Source organism: Thamnophis sirtalis, unplaced genomic scaffold (genome assembly GCF_051295495.1).
Source record: "Thamnophis sirtalis isolate CommonGarterSnake01/CBP01778 unplaced genomic scaffold, rThaSir2_p1.2 scaffold_1, whole genome shotgun sequence".
Lineage (NCBI taxonomy): Eukaryota > Metazoa > Chordata > Lepidosauria > Squamata > Natricidae > Thamnophis > Thamnophis sirtalis.
Genome location: NW_028261381.1, coordinates 108,778,634 through 108,803,432, shown reverse-complemented (window position 1 = coordinate 108,803,432; position 24,799 = coordinate 108,778,634). Strand labels below are relative to the sequence as shown.

General features: G+C 37.2%; 1 protein-coding gene across 1 annotated transcript in view; it reads right to left on the bottom strand.

Moving 5' to 3' along the window:
- The window catches only part of GALNT16 (polypeptide N-acetylgalactosaminyltransferase 16), a 185,488-nt gene that overhangs the window by 19,499 nt on the left and 141,190 nt on the right, over positions 1-24,799 (bottom strand). The window contains exons 5-13 of the mRNA XM_014068864.2: positions 22,772-22,837; positions 20,508-20,629; positions 13,938-14,025; positions 11,008-11,092; positions 9,318-9,421; positions 7,226-7,352; positions 4,730-4,822; positions 2,043-2,126; positions 447-588 (exon numbers count right to left, since the gene is read on the bottom strand). Coding sequence (XP_013924339.1) covers positions 447-588; positions 2,043-2,126; positions 4,730-4,822; positions 7,226-7,352; positions 9,318-9,421; positions 11,008-11,092; positions 13,938-14,025; positions 20,508-20,629; positions 22,772-22,837 — 911 coding nt within the window. The remainder of the gene's footprint in view (positions 1-446; positions 589-2,042; positions 2,127-4,729; positions 4,823-7,225; positions 7,353-9,317; positions 9,422-11,007; positions 11,093-13,937; positions 14,026-20,507; positions 20,630-22,771; positions 22,838-24,799) is intronic.

The window sequence follows — 24,799 nt, the reverse complement described above, 5'->3', positions numbered from 1 at the left end:
TTTCCAATTCTATAATGTTTACTGATTATATATTCTTTTACCACAAAATAAATTCATAACACTTCTGGGAGGAATTGTTTATTTCTTCCAGGAGCTCGAGACAACATGCATAGAATTCCTCCTCTACCTTATTCTCCCATCAACTCTTTTGAGGTGGAGTGGACTGAGAGATAGCAATGGTGCTACGTAAGCAAGTAAACCTCCATGCCTGTTGGTGGTCCTGAATGAAGGTTTCTGCAGTCCTGATTTGGCTGGCTGTAGCTGCACTGTTCTTTACACTTCAATAGAGCACTGAGGCGTGGTTGAGCGATTATCCTCAAATGACCGACTCCCTCTGCCAGAACTACAGATTTGCTGATCTATGCTTCAAATCTACATATGTTTTCTCCAGGACATTTTACAGAGCAGAAAAGAAGACTGATGGGATGAACTTTCGATGACCATACCTGAGTAGCAACAGGATTGCTCACTGACCCTTTACAACTTCCAATCCCAGCTAGAGAATTTCCTGCTGTATCCTGGCCCTGAGATTCCAAACAGTTTGCTCCTTGCTTGATGACCCCTGGAATCAGCTCCTTTTCTGGGACTCTGAGTGATTAGAAAGATCATCAAAGACAAAAGGAGAAGCTATAAACAGCTTGTTTCATTACGTACTCCACACCCCATCAAATCATTAAATCAGCCTTTCCAGACAAGTAGGTTGGGCAATTAGACCAAACCTCTTCAAAAAGAGGAAACCTGTCACTAAAAATATCAGTGAAGAATAATGCCCTGCATATGTCTTTCTAATGCATACACTAATTTATAACTAGAGGTGTTAAAAACTAATGACCGTAATATAACTATTATATTATTTACAAAAATAAAACCCATTACTGAAATTTAAATATTATTTCTTCCTCTTTCTCTTTGATTCTTTATCCTAAAATGAAAATTCAATATATTGCATAAGGAAGATGGTGGCCAAGCAACCAGACTGCCTTCTTAGTTTGCTGCCCACCTGCTGAATATTCATGAGAAATTTTCTCATCAGTTAGACTTCTTTATCTTAAAGTGGACATGGATCGAACAAATCTTCAAATAAAGGGCCATGAATAGGAACCATGGTAATCCTAATTATGTCACGTTCCCCCTTAAATGCATTCAGTAAAAGATTGCTAGAAAATGCTTTATATAACATTTTTTTTGACCTTGCACAAATTTACCGCAAATAAATCTTCACTTTTTCCACCTCCATATGTAAGCCAGACGGTTTGGTAAACTAATTAATTCTAATAACAAGGAATAGTCTATAAAACATTATTAGAACTATTTTTCAAGAAAAAGCCTTTCTTCTTCCGTGTGTGTGTGTGTAGGCTTGTGTGTGTGTGTGTGTGTGTGCGTGTGCATGTGTGTGTATTTACGGGATGTTCAGGGAGGGGTAGCAATTCTTATTGAGAAGCCTGCCAAATTCTTTTTTAGAGCTGCTTGGTTATCTTCAGTCCTCACCTGGCACTCAGCTCTCACCTGTGGTTACATGTAGCTATATCACATGCAGCAACCACAGATAAAGTACACAACATCCTATTTTCTTCCAACTCAGAAGATTACCCAAGAGAGGGGGGGGAGGAAGAGAGAGAGAGAGATGGAATATACATTCATCTCATATTTTCTTTTTTCTTGTATGTATACATCATTATTATTTTCTACTCTTTCATTCTTTGCTAAAGTAGGTCATGTATATTTCAAATCTGTCTTTAAATTTGCCTTTATTTAGCAATACATTGTTTTTGAAGATCTTATACTTCTTGCTACCTGCAACCTGAGGTCAGCCTCACTGCGCTGTCTACCAATTAGTTTTCCCCACATAAACTCTTTTTTCCAGAGTTCAAAGAAACCAAACATAGAAGAGACATAAGTCTGACAGAGTATAATAGGAAGAAATGTTTTAAAAATAAATTCCCCCTGGGACAGCCACATTAAGGAAATAGTTGGTGCTTTCTTATACCACAGTGGCAGAATACACATCATGCCGTTTTGTTGAGAGGTAAAGAATGACTTACTTGAGTTCCGGATAGACATTCTCCAAATACCATTGGAAGGATTTACAGTTCAGCTTCCTGCGTTGTTCCACTCGGTCTGCAATACTAGAAGCAAAAGTACCCTATATCTATTTTTATTGTAAGCATAAATAAAAAAGAATTGCATGGCACAGCAGCACCCAAGTACATTTGCAGAATAATTAAAAGTACAGACAGCACTTCTAAGTTGCAGCCACATTGGAATCAATGTTGTGGAATCTATTCAAAGACACATTTGCATGGTGCTTGTCAGTGGTGGGTTTCAAATTTTTTTAGAACCTCTTCTGTAGGTGTGGCCTGCTCTGTGGGAGTGGCTTACTGGCCATGTGACAGAGTGGGAGTGGCTTGGCAGCCATGTGACTGGGTGGGTTTGGCCAACTTGTAAAATGTGGTGAAACTCACTTAACAACGCTCTTGCTTAGCAACCAAAATGTTGGCTCAGAAACTCTGGCATTTGAAGCACGCAAGTCTTAAAGCTGTCAAGTTACAAGACCCTTGCACCCCTAACCCTTTAGAAAAAAAAAACCCATGGGTGTTCAAACTTGACAGCTTTATGACTTGTGGACTTCAACTCCCAGAATTCCTCCTCTCGCTCTTCATCTTGATGATGTGTGGACTGGCGGGGGGAGGGAGCTGGAACCAGTTCTAAACGGCACTGTAGATTTGTGGAACCTCTTCTATAGAAGAGGTTAGAACTGGCAGGAACCCACCCCTAGTGCTTGTGCTTACAGAGTTGCCCATGCAAGCTTATTTGTTAATCTTAGAACAGGGTGTGGAATCTTTTCCATCTGCCCATTGTTTTCTGTTACTTTTTTTTCTTTTCCCAACAAAAATAATTCTTTATTTTTCTTTCACCATTAATATTTTTATGGTCTAGAACAGGGGTGTCAAACTCGTGACCTATGGGCCAGATGCGTCACACACTGGCCATGCCCACCCCCAGTTTAGCAAAGGGGGAAAGTTGTGTTATGTCATGTGACCATGAGTTTGACACCCCTGATCTAGAAGATCATGTGCAAGATAAAATGTGTTGCAAAGTGACTGCATGGGTGACAGTAATGTAGAAGGTGAAATGACAAGAATTTTGTCATTTACTTTTTTCTTTCTTTTATCAGAGTTTTATCAGGAGAAAAAGATCCTATTCAAAAAACCCTATTGACTTCATTAATAAGTATATACCAAAGATTCAAATACTGGTTTATCTGTCAATTTTGCTGTTCTTAATAATCCAGGTGATTGCTGTGTTATTGTTTGAAATGTTGATGTACTATATCCATTACTGATATTGTAATAATAATAATAATAATAATAATAATAATAATAATAATAATAATAATAATAAACAACCATGCCCAAGAATTTTACAAGATATATCAACAAATTGCAGCTTCCTGCAATAACACCAGCGGAACTGCAGAAAACTACGCTACTTGGAACATCTTATATTTTAAGAAGGTACTTGGTTGATACCTAGGACGCTGGAAGCAAACTGTATCAACCATTAGCACCCGTCACTGGTATTTGTAATGCATTTTTGAATGTTCAATTGGCTGAGTTTCATGTTTAATGAATAAAGTATATAATTAAAAAAATGTCTGTTTCAAAAGATACTAGTTGGTGTCCTATGATTGGCTTTTTTACAGTGTGAGTTAACATAAGACTATAGAAATTTAGAACAGATTTGTATGAGTAAGATGTCAAAAGATAAATAACATTCCCTAGTAGCAAGACACATCACTGAAGTAAACTGCTTGCAACAACTGCAACATCTAATAAGGCAACAGAAGCACTCCTGAGAAATGAAGCACAAACGCAGCACATCATATAGCTGCTTCAAAGTTGGATTGTTTTCATGAATTTTCCAAAGCATTTCTTCCAAATCATTTCCCAAGCATGCATAGTTTTAATGTTAATGTTAACTCCTAGTTTGGAGAAATCCTTTCAAAACTCTTCTTTCTCCCTCTTTGTTTTAACCACTCTAAATAGTTTGAAATCCTCTGTAAAAGTGGCCACTTATCTACCTCAGGGTAAAATATATTTAAAAGGCAATAATAAAATAAAATAGCAGCAGAAATGCTATTGTTAACATCTTTCTTGTGAAAACATTATTTTTGCTTTGAATTATTTAACCGTTCACCAAGCCATAAGTAACTTTCTCCTCTTATTCCATGACTACTCAACCCTAGAGATTTGAATAAGGAATTTGTCAAAAACTTTCAAAAGATCAAGTATACAATATCTTGTATCAGATCCACTGGGAATCAAGTGGCGTACGTTTAATAACTCATTATTCTCCTCAAGGACTGTGAAAAATTAGCAAGACAGGCTTTGCTTTTGCAGGAACTACATAAATTCTTCTTCAGCAGAGTTCAATAATTTAATTTTAGTAACTCTTCTGCACATCCTTCCCTCAAAATTTTACATTTTAAATACTATTTGTGTCCAAAATACACACTTTTAAGTTAATTTTATTTTATAATGTATATTTTAAAACATGTTTTGAAGTATAAATCAAAACGTATCTGATCAGTTACTGTCTGATTTGCATTTTAATCAGGGAGAGTCAGGGCAATCAATTTGTACCAAACTTCACAAAGAACAAAAGATTCAAAGATTCAACAATTCCATCTTCCTCGTGGCAATGTAACTGAGGTGGGTTATATCCTTACCTTCCAAATGACTTTCCAATGGCAGAAGGTCTGGCTTCATAATAATACTGTTTGTATTCATCCATCCACACCTCTGCTGTACGTTTAGTATTTCTGCAGGTAGGACAAGGTAAGCCCTATTAAATGTCATTTAAAAGGCCATCTTGCCACAACATGAAGTCGCAGCACATTTTCAAGAATCTGCTATCCTGCTTAACTGTCATTAAACTTTGATGTAGGAGTAGAAATATCTCAAAAAGTAGAAACTAAATGAAAAGAAGCTATCTTTCCTCAATGCATGAACAAAATAGACTCAGTGTGTAACATTTAAAAAAGAACATATCTGGAGCGTTCTAAAAAAGTATGATGACTGAGGTACAAAGATAATGGGCTGTGGTATTCTAGCCCCATATTTATATCTTCATTTACCACTCAACTAGTCCCTTATTCTTTCTGACCTTCACAAGGAAGTCTGTGGGACAGCTGTACTCCCATTTGCCTGAAGATGAGAACAGCTCCCTGATCAGTGATGTGAAGTACAACTCTTCCGAAACTTGAAGAAATCACGGAAAATAAGAAATGGAATATAAGGGTGTGACTATGTAAGGAAGAGATATGTTCCATCTTCTATGAACTTTAGCATTTAAACTTCCCAACAGAAGACAACTTAGATTCCCAGAGCAAGTGTTCTGGATATGTAGTATTCTATTTTTAAAAAAATTCATTTTAACTTAGAGTAGAATCATTTCTGACAGACTCTCATACACTCTAAGTCAGTGATGGCGAATCTTTTCGGCACTGAGTGCCGAAAAAGGAGCATGTGCATGCCAGAAACTGGAAGATCATCCAGTAGGTGCTCCAGGAAGATGATATTCCGATTTCTGGTGTGCACCAGCTACCTGGTCTTCCCGTTTCTGGCATGCATGCGTGTGCAAAGATCAGCTGTTTGATGTGCATGTGCGTTCTGGAAACTGGAAGATTATCTCCCCAGGGCACGCATGCACACTGGACAGCTGCTCTTCTGGTTTCTGGTGCTCCCATGCACGTGAAGACCAGCTGGCCAGAGTGCCAGAACCTGGGAGAGCAACAGTTGACAGCTCGCATGCCCAGAGAGATGGCTCTGCATACCACTTTCGGCAGGCGTGCCATAGGTTCACCATCACGGCTCTAAGTCTTTGTAGGGACTCTAAGGAATAGCGCTAACCAAGTTTTGATAGGTTGAAGAAACAGAAAGAGTCTGTCATTAAAGATTATTTAACTCTAACAGCCAAGCACTTTTCAGCAGTATTCTTAACATGGAGAAAAGCAAACATATTGTGGGCCTGGCAACTAAGGAATTCTTTATCTATTACTATCATAATAACCACAGCTCTGTTGCACATAAGAAAGATCTAGGTGTTTCAGTTATAGCCTCTTAACCTTCTTGCCTACTTTGGTTTGTAAGCGGTGCCAATTATGTAGCAGGTTTGATAAACTTTGAGGCATCTTATACCGAGGGCTCTGAAGGGTGTTTGTCAGCGGTCCTAATTGACTCAACATGAGAACAATGGTTGCGTTGACTTATCATCTGGTCTTATTTTTGGACTTTATTAATAGAAAATAGGGAAAGTGCAACATGTGTGTGTATATGTAGGTGTGTGTATGATTAGCTAATGCCATAAATATCAGTAGTCATTATTTTTCAGATAGTTTATAGTATCAGCAGCAGTAAATGAGATCTGTAATGATATTATTTCTGTAATATTCTAGACCATAGGCCTTATATCTATGCACAGATATGAATATCTGTACTCCCTCATTATAAATCCTAATTTTTGATTTGTTATTTTTACATTAAATGAAGCTCAGTGTCAAATCCATATAATCATTTTTGAACTACTATTTAATTACAGATTTCCTTATTTCTTCCAAGTACACAATGGTTAAGCAAGTCTCCAAATCCCAAAGTACAGTCTCCACAAACATAATTGGGTCACAGTTTTTAAAAAAAATATTTTCTAACCATCAGGGAAGCTCTCTTTGCAAACTTGGGTTATTAAAACAGAAAGGACAATATTAATTTGGTTAAGATTAGTCAGCTAACTCAAACATTTTTTTGAGTTTATATTCATATCCCAGAGTAAGGCCTAATTAGTAAAATTCTACTAATAAAATAAAATAAATAAAATGGAAAGGGGGGAGAGGGGGAGAGGTTAAGATTCTGGCCTAGAAGAGGCCAGACTTTGAGTTGTAATTTTACTCATGAGAGCTGGCTGGATGACAGTAGACCAGTCTCTATCTCTCTTAGCCCAACCCACCCTTGTGAGGAAAATAGGAGGAGAAAGGAGTATTATGAATATTTGCCACTCTGTATTACTTATAAAATAATACATACAGGATTTTTAAAAAATCTAACAAATAAGTAAGTAAAACACACAGAGAGATCTCTGACCAAACACCATACTTCAGTGAGAACTAAAGAAAACCCCTCCACCCTCCTGTTCACTGAAGTGGAATCAAGAATTAAGCCATTCCTACTTGATATAGGTTAATGCATTGCCCTCAGGGAAGTCATATGGATGGCGTTTTCTGAAAACGTGCCCCACTCGACTGCAGGGGACAATCTCCAAGCTACCTCCACACATCCAGACACGGAAAGAAAGCTCTAGAAAACATCCAAGGAAAGAGAATATGAGGTGAAACAAAGAATAACCATCTACTTAATGTGCAAGTAGGCATGGAACTGCTAGTAGTAGAGACACAATTGGATTATGAAAAGAGAAGAAATTTAATAAAAGTTTTGTATGAGGGGAGGGAAAATCCTGCTCCTCCTCAGTTGTAACCTTTCTCCTGTTTCCACATACCAGATCAGCATAATTTGGGGCAGAGTGGTGGAGGCTTTTAAAAGGGAATCTTGCTGAAAGCTCCCAGAGAATAATATATTGTTATTTGATTTGATTTTTAAAAGGCTGTTTATCAGAGGAAGATTCTCCTCACATAAAGAAGAAAATCCATAAAAATTTAGAGTGGAAGAGGAGGCAGCTCCATGTGCAAGTACAAAATAAGAGACAGAAAAATGTGAGGTCTTAATGGCACTGATGAAATTAAGTCGTTACAAAGACCTATGCAGTCCCAAGCAAACCAGTTCAGCTGTATGTATCAATGAAACTGAAAACCTGAATAAAAATCATCAGAATTCTAGAGAAACATGTAATTGACTCTAATCAGTGCTTAGGGATGTGCCATAATCAAGTTTCATGCTTTTTAAAGTCTATAGATTCCTAGTATCTGAGCAGTATTATAGGAAAATGGCAAAGTCTGGCCATCATCTAAAGCATAATGAGCTCCTAAATCTGTGGAAGAATACATCTCATTTCATAACATCCGAAGTCCCTGTGGTTTTCATCTGTTACAGGCTGAAGCTGAAATCTTTTGGCATGCCCTTACTGTAGGATCCTAAGCTCTCCTAAGAATTCATCATTTGGCAATCTAGATTCTGAGACACAGCCTGGTTTATTCACACTGAAGCATCCCAATCCCCTGCCCTTTACTTTCAGAGATTTTACTGCCCCAGAATGAAGCTCAATTTTTTTTTATTAAAGGGATCAGAGGACTACCAAGGCTTTGATGGTAAAAACTCATTTGAATCTCAGAAAAACAGTGACCCTGCAAAGTTCCTTTATTTAATAAACATGGAAGTTCACCGTTGTTTACTGATTTGGGGGCACAAAGAAAACAGCAGAAAAGCTGCAGCAAAACAAATTAGAAACTGGAGGCGACAGAAGAGGGGGAATCCAATAAATGGAAGGAACAGGTTCCCCAGCTCTCTATCAAATTCACCCTTTTATTGCACATTCATGTGTCTTGTCAATCACATCTTCAGATGTATAGTTGATGATCATATCTACCACTTCTTTGTAGAAGCTGCATACTATAGAAATCCAGAGGCATTTGCTGAGGAATGTGGCTAGCTTTCAACAGGAAAGTAAGTGCTTTCATTTCAACAAAGCTTATTTCATAATATGATTTTAATGACTTTATCTTGGAACTATTTGTCTGTTCGTGCTGTTCTATCCTCTTTTATTTGAATGGTTTTAACTAGATTTTATTATACCTAAACTAGACTTGTACCCAGGTTCATATTTCCCCAGTTCAAAATATTATGGTTAGGGTTGTAAAGTCCCTAGATATCTTTCAGTAATAGTGCATTTCCTTCTTCTATTTGTTTAGTTTTATCTAACACTACAAGGACAAAATACAATCTTAGTAAGTGAAATATTTAACGTAACTCTTAATTTACATTTTCAAAAGTATTTTCTTGTGGACCTTATCAGCAAATAAGCCCACAGGAGATATCTAGGATATATCAAATAATGCAGATATTGCCAGAGTGTCATTTAAGAATGTATAGGAAATGTTGACTTAGACAAAGATTTGCTGAGAAGGCAGGACTGCCTGATGACAAGAAAGAGATTCTATCTCTATGCAAGTAGATCCTGAATGAAGTCTGAGTTTTCAGTACTTCCAGTCAGGAAAAAATATTATATTATGTGTCCAGGATTTCGGAATTGAATTGTGAAAAATTAACAAGAGACAAATTACATAAAGTCAAATCAAAGTAGTAACTTACCAAAGTTCTCTCCTCCCCAGATATCCATCTGTGTGTCATATTTTCCAAGATGGTTAAACCAAGACTTATTGATAACAAAGATTCCTCCTGCTATGACAGGTGTTCTAGTAAAAATGACAATGAGGAAATGCAAAAGGTTATAAATAAAAAAAATGCTAGAGTGAAAAACAGAACTCTTCTACATTTGTAAGCAACATAGTCTGTATAAAATACTTTAGAAAAATAAATAAGATAATTGGAAAATAATAACTTTCCTATGATCATGTATCATGAAAAAGCTGCAGGTCAGCATAAGTTTCATGATCGTTTTACAAAAATGTCTACTCTGCACTTAAATAACCTGCAAGGAGGTGTCAAAAATTGCAAGACGACATGCATAGTGTTGTGATCCTAACACCACTCATTGTGTATATGCATGCAATGTGAATGAATGTACAAAAAGTGCAGGGCTTGGATTACAATACTACAAATTTTCATTTTGCAAATTCCCCCAACTTCTGGTTTTAAATACCACTATATATAACGATCACTTAGTTTTTCTTTAATGAGATTTGGGGGGAAAGGTTGGAATTTTTAAAATCATTTTAATTATGCAGAGAAGACCCTTTAGTATTCAGTGTGGCTCATTTATAAGCACCTGTAGCTAATGGAAATGTAACAGTCTCCATCAAAGGGGATGAAATTTGAGAAAATCATGCAGTCTCACAACTTGTTCCTGGCCTGTTAAAGTAATTAACAAGTCAAGTGAAAATGACTGAAGGAGGGGTCCCAATTTCCCACGTGCGTATTGAGGACATAAAGAAATACTGCTTACTTTCCTTGCTAGTGAATTCCATGAGAAGGAAGAGACCTCTTCTAAGGGGAGAACAGATCACTTCCACTTGTATTTACTACCCAGAACACTAGGTCAGAGTAGTCCATGTTTGCAAAGTTGGCCAGCAAAAAACAGAATTGGCTAAAAGTTCCTTTATATTTGGAATGCAGAAACTGAGAGTGCTATACTTCTCTACTACATTTTCTCAAGGTAGAAATTCTAATCCTACCTTATATAAACCTATTTGAAAGACAATTTACATAAATGTAGGGCTAGGCGTTATTGCTATTTGAATATACTTACAACATATTCTTACTGTTCAAAGAAACCTTAAACTTAGCTAGACTTCATGGTCCTTATCTACAATTTCCACTATGCTTTAAATAGAACATAGTACACAAGCCAGTGAATTTGCAAGCCAACACAAAAGCCCTGTGTTGATGAATTTGTCTAAATCTTGAGGGAAAACTCCTGTGTTGGAAGTGGAAGGTAGATTCTATTCCAATTTGCAGCTTATATACAGCCTGGGAAAAGATCAGTTAAATACACATATATATATTTTCAAACACAGTAAAATTTCCTATATTAAACAAGTACAATCTGTAAAAGCCATACACGATTATACAATAACCAATATCTTGCTGTTATTATAGCAGTGCAGTGGGACCACCAGACAGAATCTCAAGTAGTTGTCAAGAATGTTAACATCTTTCAGGAGCAAAAGAGACTTATTGCATCTCATAAGTGATGTAAACACAACTTCTGAATGTTCCTCATGGTTACATCAACCAGTGAGACCACTTCTTATATTAGATAAAAGATGAAAGCTTACATCTAAACTGGGATTCCAAGGGGAACTTGCATGAAAGAATTTACCTAATAGATTGGGTAGGGTCTGTCCGGGACAACTTTTGCTCAATGGGAATCTGTTCCCATTTAAAATGAAGACTCCAGTCAAATCCTAAAATGTAGAACATAAAAACACATAGAACCTTGTATCCAGACTTAAAGGTTAACTAGAATAACATGACAATTAGGCATTTTTATTTATATACATATGATTCCAGAGCAGAAAAGGCCTTTTATAGGATAGTCCTATACAGATGATCAGCCTGGCTTTAAAGAATCACAGTAGGTCCACTCACTGGTATTTATCTGTGCTCGGTAACATTCCAAACTTCTTACATTGTGGTTCCCAGAAAGAAAGGCAATCATTAGTGCTTTAGCTTTCTACTCAGGTTGTCCTATGCCTCATTGGCTGCCAAAGTTATGAGACATTAATCAGTACTCTCAATGGGATGACATGTATTTCCGGGAACAAAGTGTCTCTGTTTATTGTAATTGGCTTTTCCCCATGTGCACCACATAAAAATGCCATCTGACTTACAAGTGTTGCAAATTGAGTATATCTGGTGGGAAGGCCGTGGCTGGCAAAAGATGCATGCAGGTGAGAATGGCAGAACTGAAAGACAGAGGTGCCTTTGCAGAAGGAAATAAAGAACAGTGAGGGAGGTTTCAAAAATTAAAAAACGTGCTTGAGGCACAGCAATTCTTTTAGGAAAAAGACTGAGTGCTTGGATTTCCTGCAATCCAGCACAGTGGAACTGACTATTGCATCTGAGTCTAATCTGCACAAGTGCTTTATCCTGGCAGTGTGAAATCTGGCTCACTTGATGCATAGAAGGCAGTTTTCTGGCATAGTTTTCTTTAATATTTTGTTTTCTTCCCTGACTACTTTATGGTTGTTTTAGTGGTCAGCTGAAGGTTTTGTGTGCTACTGAAAAATGTGCTTAGTCTTGTGGTATTCACTTTTTGGTGGCTCTTTCTCTGCAGCTCTTTTTCTTGGAGGTCTAAGAAGACATAAGAGAGCAATTGCCTGGGTTTTCATATTCCCATGATAGATCAAGGGTGAACCTAATTTAGCCCTATGTAAAACTGTTATCTCTGGGTGGGCAAAATCTAATTCCTGGAGTGAAAGCTTTCACCCTTTTTGAACCCTTTTTGATATTCTTATAACACATTAACTACTTATCCTCATTGACCTATGTATATAGCTGAAATATAACTGAAATCAGGCTGTATTCATGGACATTGTCCATCCAACAGTAAGGAGGTTGCTTGCCCAAGAATTTGCCATCCTTTGAGAAAGATCAAGTATCAATCTCTTTGACAAAAAGACAGTATTCATAACATGACAAGAGGGAAGAGGAGGAAGTGGAGGAGGAAAAAAGTAAGGAATATGGGCACACATATAGTCTTACAGACCAAGACTATTAAAAGCATTGAAAGAAATGGGAATGGTTGTGCAATATATTGAGGAATAATATCTTATCTGGAAAACCAGTAGAAACATCTTAGATGCTAGATTCTAGCATGTTTGTAAAGAGATTGAGCAGACCCATCCAATTCTGTCGCTTTAGGTGGCTTTCAGAGGTGCCCCAAAGGAGCAGCAAGATCTTGGTAGTCATTTATGGTTAGAAATGTGATGCTTTCCTTTTGTGCAGCTAAGACTTTTGAGGGTGGAACTAGTAATTATTAATACTCTGCTGTAAATGTTATCAAGAAATACATTTAATTTTTAGTATATTTGACTCGGGTTTAAAGGGTAAAGGTAAAAGTTCCCCTTGATATATTTGCTAGTCATTCCTGACTCTAGGGGGTGGTGTTCATCTCCATTTCAAAGCCGAAGAGCCAGTGCTGTCCGAAGACATCTCTTTGGTCATGTGGCCGGCATGACTAAATGTCAAAGGCGCGTGGAACACTGTTATCTTCCCACCAAAGGTGGTCCCTATTTTTTCTACTTGCATTTTTACATGCTTTCAAATTGCTAGGTTGGCAGAAGTGGGACAAGTAACGGGACCTCATTCCATTATGCGGCGCTAGGGGTTCGAGCCATCGAACTGCCGACCTTTCTGATCGACAAGCTCAGCATCTTAGCCACCACATCCCTTAGAGAAATATAGGAAGCTCACTCTGTTATGCAGAGCTAGGGATTCGAACCACTGAACTGCTGACCTTTCTGATTGACAAGCTCAGCATCTTAGCCACTGAGCTACCACGTCTCTGCGTAATATGGTTTATTATTGGCCAAATGACACCACTTTTTAATGATTAATAATGTTGAATTTGTAATGAATTTTAAATGTCATGATATTAATATTATTGGAATAAAATGCTTGATTTATGGTATTTTCTTACAAATAAAGAAATTAGCACTCAACTTCTTTTTTATGTAATGGCTTTTGTCATGCGTTCCTATTGAAATGTTCTTTTTCTTGCATTACTGTTCTTATGATATGGAAAAGAAGTGAATAAAAGAGCAGCAGCAGCAAGAAAAACAGATTCAACAGTGACTGGATCAGTAAGCTGTGCAAACTCTGATTTCTTGTAAGGCTACATTCTCTACAGCCTGTTGAAAGTTACAGCTGTTATCACTCCTTCCAACTTATAAGCTAGATCAATTTTAACAGCCAAGGAAAGCATAAGTTTAATGCCATTTAATATCAGTGGTGTTTCCAATGAGGCTTTTATTGTATCATCACCCTGTCTTGTTCAGAGAATTGTATATGGACCAGATTATGCTACCTTCCATTTATACCTCTCATACATTCATCCAACTGATTGTCTGTCTCTTCTTGTCCCACAGAAAATCAGTTCGCAAGCATACAGAAGAATATTTGGACAACATCTTTGGACTACTTATCTGGAAGTACCTCAAGAGATAAAATGAATCTGTCATGGGGCTGATTCTCAGCGATAAAGACCCAGAAAATATCATATTTCAGAATCAATTTATTCTTACCTACCTCCTCTCAAATCTGCTGATGCTGCTAGATAGGCAAAATTGTCCAAGCTGATGACGTCAATGATAGGACTCACCACCCGAGTATAATCCTGAAAAAGTAGGAAAAAAAGAATGAATGTTGGATTTTTATTTCCTAAGAGGAATGTAATGTTTTTAAGAGGGTTTCAAGATGAAAATGGTAGAAGGAAAAGCAATCCATGGTGCATTGCTTTCCCGTGTTACCTCCAGATTTTTAAATTGATATTCCCATACACAATAGCGTTTTTTTTCAATGCGAAGAGTGAAACTTTCACAGTGCAATTATTGTTCTCCACTTTCAGGCATTAAGTACAGCACACCGTTTCAAAGTTGTATTGATCAGATGGACTCTCAGATACTGTTAATGTTACTTCTTGCAATCGTCTAGAAAAAGTGTTGCCAACGTAGAGAAGTAGACAGCCTGCTTCTCTTTTTTAAAACTATAATTCCCATTGATGCCAGTTACCAATAGGCAGGAATTTATAGTGCAAAGCACTATATGCTTTCCCCTCATGCTAGTTTTTCGTGGAGAAATCTCCCAATTTTATACTTGAGCTGTATGCTGATTAAAATACTTCCTTGTGCTTGTGTTTTTCACGTTGTTCATTAAGATAGTCAATAATACTTAATTACTCATCTCCTCTCATAGGATTCATGTATCTCTACATTGTTAGAGCAGTTCTGCAGTTCGGCTGTTCAAATCTCACCGGCTCAAGGTTGACTGAGCCTTCCATCCTTCCGAGGTGTGTAAAATGAGGACCCAGATTGTTGGGGGCAATATGCTGATTCTGTAAACCGCTTAGAGAGGGCTGAAAGCCCTATGAAGCGGTATATAAGTCTAACTGCTAACTGCTATTGCTATTGTTCCCCAAGGGTATGTCCACAACACTTAAGTATGTTTGCACCCATATCTATGGCATATTTGCCAAGAATAGCTGGTGTCATTTCAGTCAGCCAACTCATATCCCTTCCCCTTTTTTATGGCTGCTGGAATTACCAAAAGTCATAAAGCTATTTCCTACAATTTGAAGCAGGAAACTCATAAAAAACTATTGCAATTTCCACAAATAAATTCCACATAAGGGCATTTATATACTGCCACCGTTTCTGCTTTCCAGCACTGTTTATTCATCTGCTGATTCAAGGAGGCTGAGAAACAAAGAGCATCAATCTATGCCCCATCCCCAGCATGTCCTGCAGCAATAAAATCCATTCCCCTCATGCTATAATAAGAGAATGGGAAAGAAATTAAAAAAACAGCCAACCTGGCAGTTTGGGAGAAGCTGGTGCATAGGTGAAAAGCAAGAGAAACTGACAGAACCTTGTCAATATTATTCCTGCTGGTTTCAACAGGCCTAAGGGGGACAGAACAAGACCCAATGAAGCCAGGATTTCTGAAGCTGAAGAGTGACATAAAGAGCCAAGCCACAAATTCCATCTAATGGTAAAATGGCTTGCCTTCAAACTCCAATACTACAACTAAAAACCAGCTTCCAAACAGCACTCCTGCACAGCTGAAGAGAGACGAGCAGGGATCAGTTCTGGATTCTTTTACTGCCGATTCACTCAGGAACGCACTTCAGGCACGCGCGTATGCACAGTAGTGAAAAAATTGCTTCTGCGCATGCACAAAAGCAAAAAACAAGATGGCGGCACCTATGGCGCCGCTGATAGAACCAGTTTGGAGGCATGGGCAGCCAAGTTACTACCTATTCAGCCAAACTGTCCTACCTCTGGGACAGAGGTGTGGAGCTGATCTAGGACTGGGGTTAATACTTCATGGAAGTGCCCATTATTAAAATAATGGCAAAAATGCCAAGTTTCCACCAACACTGAAAAAAACAAAAATATAATTAGTCCCAGGATATGTGTGATAGACCCATTTTTCATCTGGGTCATTGAACGAAAAATTGTGGAAACCCAAATTTGTGAATCTTGCTGTTTTTCAATATATGTTTAGGTAGGTCCCTAATGAAGGCCCTAACTCCAGGTTTTGTCTTTGCAAATTCAGTCTTGTCTCTTCATTTTTTTCATGTTTCAGAAATGATAATATCAGAAGCTACACTGAATTTATAAATATGTAATATAATCAGAAATTCTATTGATTTTTTTTAGCAGAAAAAGTATAATCATGAGAAGGTCTATCTATTCATGGACAAACAGCCCAATTTTAAGTGATAATTCACAAGCCCTAAATTCCACTTCTGTGGTGCAAAAATAGCATTTATCTTCTGATGAGTGTCACTAAGATACTCTGGAAAGTTTTCTTGTAAAAAAACTAATCAACACAGCAGCAAGGTGTAACTTTCTTCTGTCAGAGATTTTACTAATGAGTTCTTCAGCATTCTGGGGAGAGATACAAATAAACTCTGCCAGGTTTGGATGCAACTTGTTGAGTGCAAAATAGAAAGAACAGAGAAATATAGGTAAAGGTAAAAATTCCCCTTGCACATATGTGCTAGTTGTTCCTGACTCTAGGGGGCGGTGCTCATCTCTGTTTCAAAGATGAAGAGCCAGCACTGTCCAAAGATGTCTCAGTGGTCATGTGGACTGCATGACTAAACCCCGAAGGTGCCCGGAACGCTGTTATCTTTCCACCAAAGGTGGTTCCTATTTTTCTACTTGCATCTTTACATGCTTTCGAACTGCTAGGTTGGCAGAAGTGGGACAAGTAACGGGAGCTCACTCCATTACGCAGCGCTAGGGATTCGAGCCATCGAACTGTCGACCTTTCTGATCAACAAGCTCACATCTTAGCCACCACATCCCTTAGAGAAATATAGGAAGAGACAAAAATATGTGGTTATTATTTCTTCATGTTCAAAAAAGAATCTTTGCAAGAAAATTGCAGTGGAACATATTACTACACGCATGATGATCAATATAAGTTTGGTAAGCTTTTCTGTCAGCATCAGTGGAGTGGTGATTCTGGTTAGGCAAGTCTGTTTAGTGGGCTTTTGTTTTTCTTAATCTACAGAAAAGATAATAATTTTTTACAGTTGCACCATTTTACAGTAAGTCTTTTTGTGGACCATACATTTTCTGTAGCTATTTTTTTTTCCATGGCTTCAACTCCATTTTTCTTAATGCTTTCATTTTTTGGCATACCCAGTCTTTTAAAAATTACATTTCCTCAACAAAAGCCCCTTTAAAAATAAAAATACTGTTTGTACATAGTTCAATAGTGTGCTTTCTTTTTATATTTCTCTTGTTAACTTTTCTTTGGGGGATTTCCTCTGATGTTAACATTTATGCCCCCACAAAGTTTGATGAGGGCATGCAATGCAATCTAGGATGGAATTAAAAGAATTAAACGACTCTAGAATATATAGTCAATAAAGAAAAAACTCAGGAGAAAGTTGACGCTTTATTGAAACTCCAATGGAGTTTGCAGTATTTGTTTACTACTTTAGTTGGTCTAATAACATTGCTTAGCCTGAGTGCTTGTAAGTAAAAAAATCAGGATTAAGCATTTGAAATCCATAAACACAATTTAAATACTTCTACTGCAATTATTTTTCATAGCTCAATTTGGGATTATATCAACAAAGGAATGAGCAAAGGACTAGAAATGGGTATTTATCTATTTTTTGTAGATTGTAGATTGTAGAAGTTTATTTATATGCCGCCCTATTCCCTGGGGGGGGACTCAGGGCAGCTCACAACCCAAAGGGGGGGGGGAGACAAACTTTAACATATAAGACAATACATAGTTAAAAACACAACATTTTCTAGGCTGATTCAATTTCACTAACTTTGCCAGATGTTAACTTTTAAACATCATAACTTTTTAGGCTAAAGAAAGCACTGGTAAGGTAGTGATAAGCTGCAAAAGATCTCAGTGCTAATTGATAGGGTGTATAATAGAGACTAACCTGAGAAATAATGGCCTTAAAAATTATGTGTAGGAAAAAATATTTTAAAAAACGTAACTTGAAACTCTTCAATGCAAGGATTGTGTGCAGACATTCTCCTGGGATCTGAACACAAGGACAAAGGTTTGGAGATATCTATATCTCCATTAATTTGGGTTACTATTAATGGATTAATATTTAACCCATTAAACCCTTCTTGGCCCTTTAGCTAAGATTAAGTGTAGCACTTGACTAACCTATTAATTTATATCTGTCTTAGTTCCTATCATTATAAAGAAAAAGAAGAAAGAAAAATCCTGGTAATTAAAAATGTTAAAAATCCTTTGTGCCCTGATTGAAGAGCACATTTTCTTAAGGAGATGAATGACTGGCTTTAAAAAAAACAGTATATCAACACAACTGGTGAACTCACAATGGTTGACACAGAATTTACCAGACAAACATCCAAGACCAATCCTTATTCTCTACTTATCTGCAATAAAGGTAAGTCTTTCACTTCTCATCCTGCCATCTATTCTTACATAATGATAGGACAATTTGGAGCAATCTTCTTCTCTACCACAAAGCTGCCTTGTGGAACTCCTTTTGTATAGGAGTAGATGTCACTATTGTTGCTCCATTCAGCAACATGATTTTATGAACAAATATAAATCAGATATTTATAGGCTGCTGAGGGGGAGGATTTATTAAGCTGAGGGTTTCAAATCTCCATCTCAGACTTTTCACCTTCTTCCCCTCTTGACACTAAGCTGAACATATCTGCAATTTGCATCCCTACCAGTTCCTCCCACCTGTCTCTTGGGTCTTGTTAAATATCTGGGAAGGTTCTTTCTAAAAAAAAAAAGACTGTACAGGCATTACAGCTGGCAGGAAGATCAGCCTACCTATCGTTGCTACTGTAGATCACACCTTTATCCTGACCCCTTGGCACATCCAGAATGAGAACTGCCTACTCAGCTGTATCATTTATTCTTCTTTTTCCTCTTTTGCTTCAAGGTTAACTCCTTCTTTCCATGTTCACTTTACACAGCACTGTTATGGATTCACTTTGGATGATTCAGGCAGAGGAAGGGGAAACAAGTAGACATAGATTTCATCCTTATTGCTTATTCTACTTATTGCTTCATAGATATATTGTACAGTAAAACTTAAAGATTACCTAGTATATTATATCTTGATCCTATTCTTATACCCAACTTAATCTACATCCTGGGTAGTTTTCTATAAACTTACTTATTTACAGAGTTTTCAGCATTTCTCTTAGCTTGGAAGACAGAGGTCAAATAACATACAGACTCCACTTTTACTTTTCATTGTCAATTTCTTTAAAGAGTATTTTTAGCCTTCTAATTCATACTATTAGGGAGGCCTTTTTGCTATCTTTTGGAGATTACAGATGCATGAGTCACTTGGAATACACTTTCCCTTTTATTTTGGATTGTATACTCTTTCCCTGCCTGGTATACATTCTCAATCAACACTGCTTGTTTTTGTCAGTTCAATAATGATTCAAGTGTCCTAGTTGTCCCATGTTGTTTACTTCCCAGTCTCACATCTTCTACTTTCTTTAGCGGAAGTAGCATAGAACAATATTTCTCAATCTTGCCAGCTTTAAGATATGTGGACTTCAACTCCCAGAAGTTGGGGAACTCTGGGAGTTGAAGTCCACACATCTTAAAATTGCCAAGCTTGAGAAACACTGCTCTAGACTCAAAACTTTACCAGGTCTTTCTCCAGCACACTCCAGATTTCAGTACCACCAACCCCTCAGTTCTCAGCATTCTTGCCCTTCAGCCATCTTTGCTTCTGTGAGGTATATTTATCAATTAAAAAGTACCAAACAAGTGGAAAATAAATTCCTACTTGTGGGGTCTTTGGGGTTCTCTGAGCTTGGTTATTTTCTTGCAGATGTTTCATTACCAAACATTGTAACATCATCAGTGCTAGAAAGGAGTGGGGTTTACTTTCTGTTTATGGCTTCCTATTTTTTCTGGAACAGTCATGTCTTCTCTATGGAGGGGAAAACCTGCATCTTCCATGAACTTGGCTTCTGTCCAAATGCGAACCAGGATTAAAAATTGGTTCTTTTCCAATATATTACCACTGCCTTTCTGTTAACAGTATATATGAAAGAAGAGTTCATGCTTTCCAGTTATCCTTCCATGAGAACTTTATTCTACAACATAGGAAATTGAACTTCATGTTGGTTATCTTCATAGTTTTGAGACCACGGACCTTGCTATATAGCGAGAGCAACAATTGCAGCAAGATAAGGAATGCATCAAAGAGAAGAAAGTCATTAGAATGCCTCATTTCTGTTTGTAACACTTTTAGGTGTAAAAGTCAATTCCAAACTGATAAAAGTTATGGTGCCTCTTATGTAAACAGCTCACAGCAAGCTTCCATGTATTGAGCAAAGAAAACAAAGGTTGCTGCAAAGAAAATCAGAAAGCCCTAATATATAGAAAGATATATCAGCTGTAAATTGAAAATGGTTTAACAGCTGGAATCCTTGCGACGTGACTCCTTTTATTTCAATGAATCTTGCTAAAAAAGAACTCTGAGAACTTTGCTTGGTAGAATCACTTTTGGTTTTAGGCAACAGCTAAAGAACCTGACATGACTCTGGTCAACTGAAAGCAAAAAACGTGGACTAGAGATAAGGAGAACATGCTCACCTCTTTTACTCTCTGAAGCATTGGCTGCAACCATTCACTGTTCACTTCACAGTGGCTATCCAGGAAGGTGAGAATATCAGCTGTTGCTGTATCAGCACCTCGTACTCGGGAGCGGATTAGACCTGAAATGGAGAGGCAAGAAAATGAAGAGAAAAGAAACCAACTTATTTTAGTAAATGAATCAAAGAATTGATAAAGGAGAATGTTTGTTGTTCAGGGTTTAAATAAAGGGGTCTTTGATGCTCTCTGAACTTGGTAGTTTTCTTGCAGACGTTTCATTACCCAAACATGGTACCATCATCAGTACTAATAGACAGTTGGATTTGCTCTCAATTTATATTCTAGTGGCTTGCCCTGCCAGTGTTGGTGGGAATGATCTCAGTGTTTCTTTGATTGGACTGTTTATTGTTAGCTTGTTTGGCTGTTTCTCGATTGAAGTATTGTTTACTTCTTGATTATTGGTCTGATGTTAATGTTGGTGTTGAAGTACACATATCATAAGGTTGCTAAGGTTGAAAAACCTGTATACCAAAATTGTTTCCATTTTACTGATCAACACAAATCATATTTTGTTTGTACATGCCTGGCTCAGTTGTTCACCTTCTATGGCACTTTTGGAGATTATAGAACATTATTAATTCCACTCTAGTGTAATAATAAAATATCAATGTATTGTCTACTAAGCCAAAGCCCATTGTATAATCTATTGATTATACCACAAACTTCCTCCTGCTCTAATTTTTTTGGGGGGGGGCTGTTTTTTTTCTTAAATAATGGCTCCTCTTACGCCTACCTGAAGATCTTTCTTCATATACCTAAGTCTATAACTACCTTAGTACATAGGAAACACTCTTTCTTACTTCCTCTACACCTTACTGAATCTCCCTTCTCCTTCCTCTGAAGACCTCTGCTTGTATGTTGCATTCAGTTCTTGTTCCTCCACATCATTCTCTTTATATTTCCTTCTCTTTATGTTTTCTTTTCCACAAGGCCTAGGAATTTCCCAAGAGAACTGAATTCTATTGAACGTAGATAGAACCCGACTGATAATAACAACTTCCTTTCTGCATTTAAATTATTTCCTTGTTTTTTATCTTCTAGTCTTTTCTTCTCATCTTTTTTAACCAACCTGACATGTTTTACAAAGGTGAAATGCAGCTGTCTCTATTCACAAGACGTGTTCTACAAAAGGAAGTGCTCTATAGTAATTCCTTCCCCACATATAACCCCCACTAATCTGCTCATGGGGATTGGGGAAGCTTTGAAGGATATCAAGGGGAATATTAATTGCTTTGAGTATAAGGAGAACCTGGATATTTAGTTAGGATTTCTTGAGAAAATTTTATTTTTCTGAAGTGCTCAGGTTCAACTTCTTTTATTCTCATTTGAAAAACCTTACGAGAATACTTTAATTCCTGGTCTAATTGGTCCCTGTTATCCATATTTGGCATCTGCATAATTTGACTCAAATAATATTAATTCTAAATCAGCTCTGCTAGATAAGACAGCAACCTGTATTCCAGACAGATTGATGAGCCAGAGTTTTACTGAACAGCAGATCTCTACTCTATAACTAAACTATATTCCTAAGCATCAGCTGTCTTTTAAGTCTTTCAATTATGTCAGTTGTTATCTAGCAAAATTACCCGGGATGTAGTCCCTATGAATCTTTGTTATTCGACCATATTTTTCTGGTTTAGCAATATGAGCTGGGAATATTAACAAGCACTGCTTTTGGGCGTTACCATGCTTACAAATGCCAGGATGGGTTGTATGAAATTTAGGAGTAGACTGTAATTCCAATGCTGAAAACTATCAATTTTATTTCTTGTTCTCACCTAAAAAATGTTGCAGGAGTTTTGCACTCAGGTTACAACTTGAGATTTATGTGAGAAGGAGAGTTAATGCATTAAAACTCCATTCAGGCAGTACAGAGTGGCTTATGCTCATGATAGTTGATCTATTATACAAAGTTCTGGAAATGTTCATATTACCTCCTTTTCGGTACATCTGAGTATAATCCCTTAATCTCAACCCTCTCTTCTAAAGCTCCTTTGATCTGGACTTTTCCCGTTGGCCTGACAATGAGAGTCAAAAATCTTAATATCTCCATGTTTTTTTTTTTAAAAAAAACTAGATCTAGCAAAGGAGCATGCTCAGTTCAGAAGACATAATTCCATATTCTTTCTGCCACAAGCCTTAATTTGTATTTCCATTAGGACCTCGTAATGGTGTATGTTTTCTGCAAACTTTGTCATGCTCACCTTCTCGGCGTCCATTGCGTAGACACTTGACTTTTGGGATTCTGGTAAGTAGCTGGCAGTCTTCAGCTAAAGAAAAGGGAGGAAAATCCAGTTGGCTGAAATGCCTAGTTCATTTGGCACAGACAGAAAGCTGCAATTAATTTCTCCCATGTTCTCATTTTGTTTTCAATTTATGGTATCAATCAGTCTGGTGATTCCAGAGTAAATAATTCTGTTGCTTAAAGTATCTCTGATAGGTTTCATTTAACCTGTCATCTCCTTTCTTCGTGACCAATCTCTTTGAGACAGTAAGGCAGACTCCATATATTATATTACAACTGTGTGTAAGCATAAAAAGATGCCTAACAGCCATCATAAAGTGCTATTATCAGTAAGAGTGAATGAGAAGAAGGTGCTTAAATCTTTCCCTTGCAAACCAATTTTCACCTGCATTTCCCTTTCATTATGGTGTTTTTATTCCTCTGGGGTTATATTTGTAAGATAAGAAATGTCCAGTTCATTAAATGCACCTGGAAAAAAAAGATGAAAGATTCAGAGCAAAATCAACTGAAAGGGAAAAAATTAATACTTCTCCTTTCATATTTTCTCTGATACAATTCAGCCTTGATTGTGGGTGCCTTGCAAAGCTTATAATGTTCTGTAAGATGATAGCTACTAGATGATACTATTATGCATTGTTTGATGTCAAATATCTTTGATCTGGAGTGGGCAGCCTGCCATCTCAGGAGCACAAGTGATCCTAAATTTTTCTTATTGAAGACTTGGAGCTCATCTGACGGTTTAAAACTGATGACACAATTTCCTACCATTTTATTAACACTTTGTGAGTCATAATATAGGCAGACCTCAAATACAATATTGTACAATGTTCTACAACATTGCAGCTCATGGCCTCTTAAAATGCAAAAAATGCAAAACATAACCCTTAGCCACAAAAAGATTGCCCACCTCTAGTTTAAAATACAAAATCATGATAGATAGATAGATAGATAGATAGATAGATAGATAGATAGATAGATAGATAGATAGATAGATAGATGTAGGTAGGTAGGTAGGTAGGTAGGTAGGTAGGTAGATAGGTAGATAGATAGATAGATAGATAGAGGTAAGTAGTTAGGTAGTTAGGTAGTTAGGTAGTTAGGTAGGTAGGTAGGTAGGTAGGTAGATAGATAGATAGATAGATAGATAGATAGATAGATAGATAGATAGATAGAGGTAGGTAGGTAGGTAGGTAGGTAGGTAGGTAGGTAGGTAGGTAGATAGATAGATAGATAGATAGATAGATAGATAGATAGATAGATAGATAGATATATTTGTAGATTCTCACGGGTGTAGCACACCAATTCCTTAATGTGTAGAGGTCATTTGTAATGGAAAACTAATGAGCTGATTTATCCTTAATTACCTTCCTTTTTTAAAAACCTTCAGTCATCTCCAAGCTTAAAAGGAAGCACTCTGAAAAAGAAGGAAGAAAGAAGGGCTGGAGAAAATCAAGAGATGGAGGAAATATTTAAGTTCCTGTCCCAATCTCTTATGTTGACCTTTGTAATTGTCAGCAAGATCCCTGTGTTAGAACTTCAGAGTTTGCTTCATATAATATGTCATTCTGCCTCTTAAAATTCCTCCAAATTGAAAAAACATCAAGTTGGACTGAACAAGAAAAGAGGCACCAAAAAAGTGAACGGAGGATGTGCTAGCCAATATCTCTCTGCAGCTTTTTGAGACTACTCAAACAGTTTTTCCTTACATATTTCAGTTCCAGGACATTGTCTGTGAGGATGATGTAACCGATAAGAAAAGAAGAACACAGAGTAAACCTTAGTCTACCACCATTTAGAGCTGATAAATGGGAACAAACTAAAGAACAAAATCTATCTGTGATTGCATGGCCAGTACTAATTCACAAGGCTTTAATTACTTGAGAAAGGAACTGAAAACAACAAGAAGAAAGTATAGAAGGCTGGAAGAAAGTGTGAACTAGCACACAGTGTGAGAACCAGCACAAATACCATTGACCCAAAACAATAT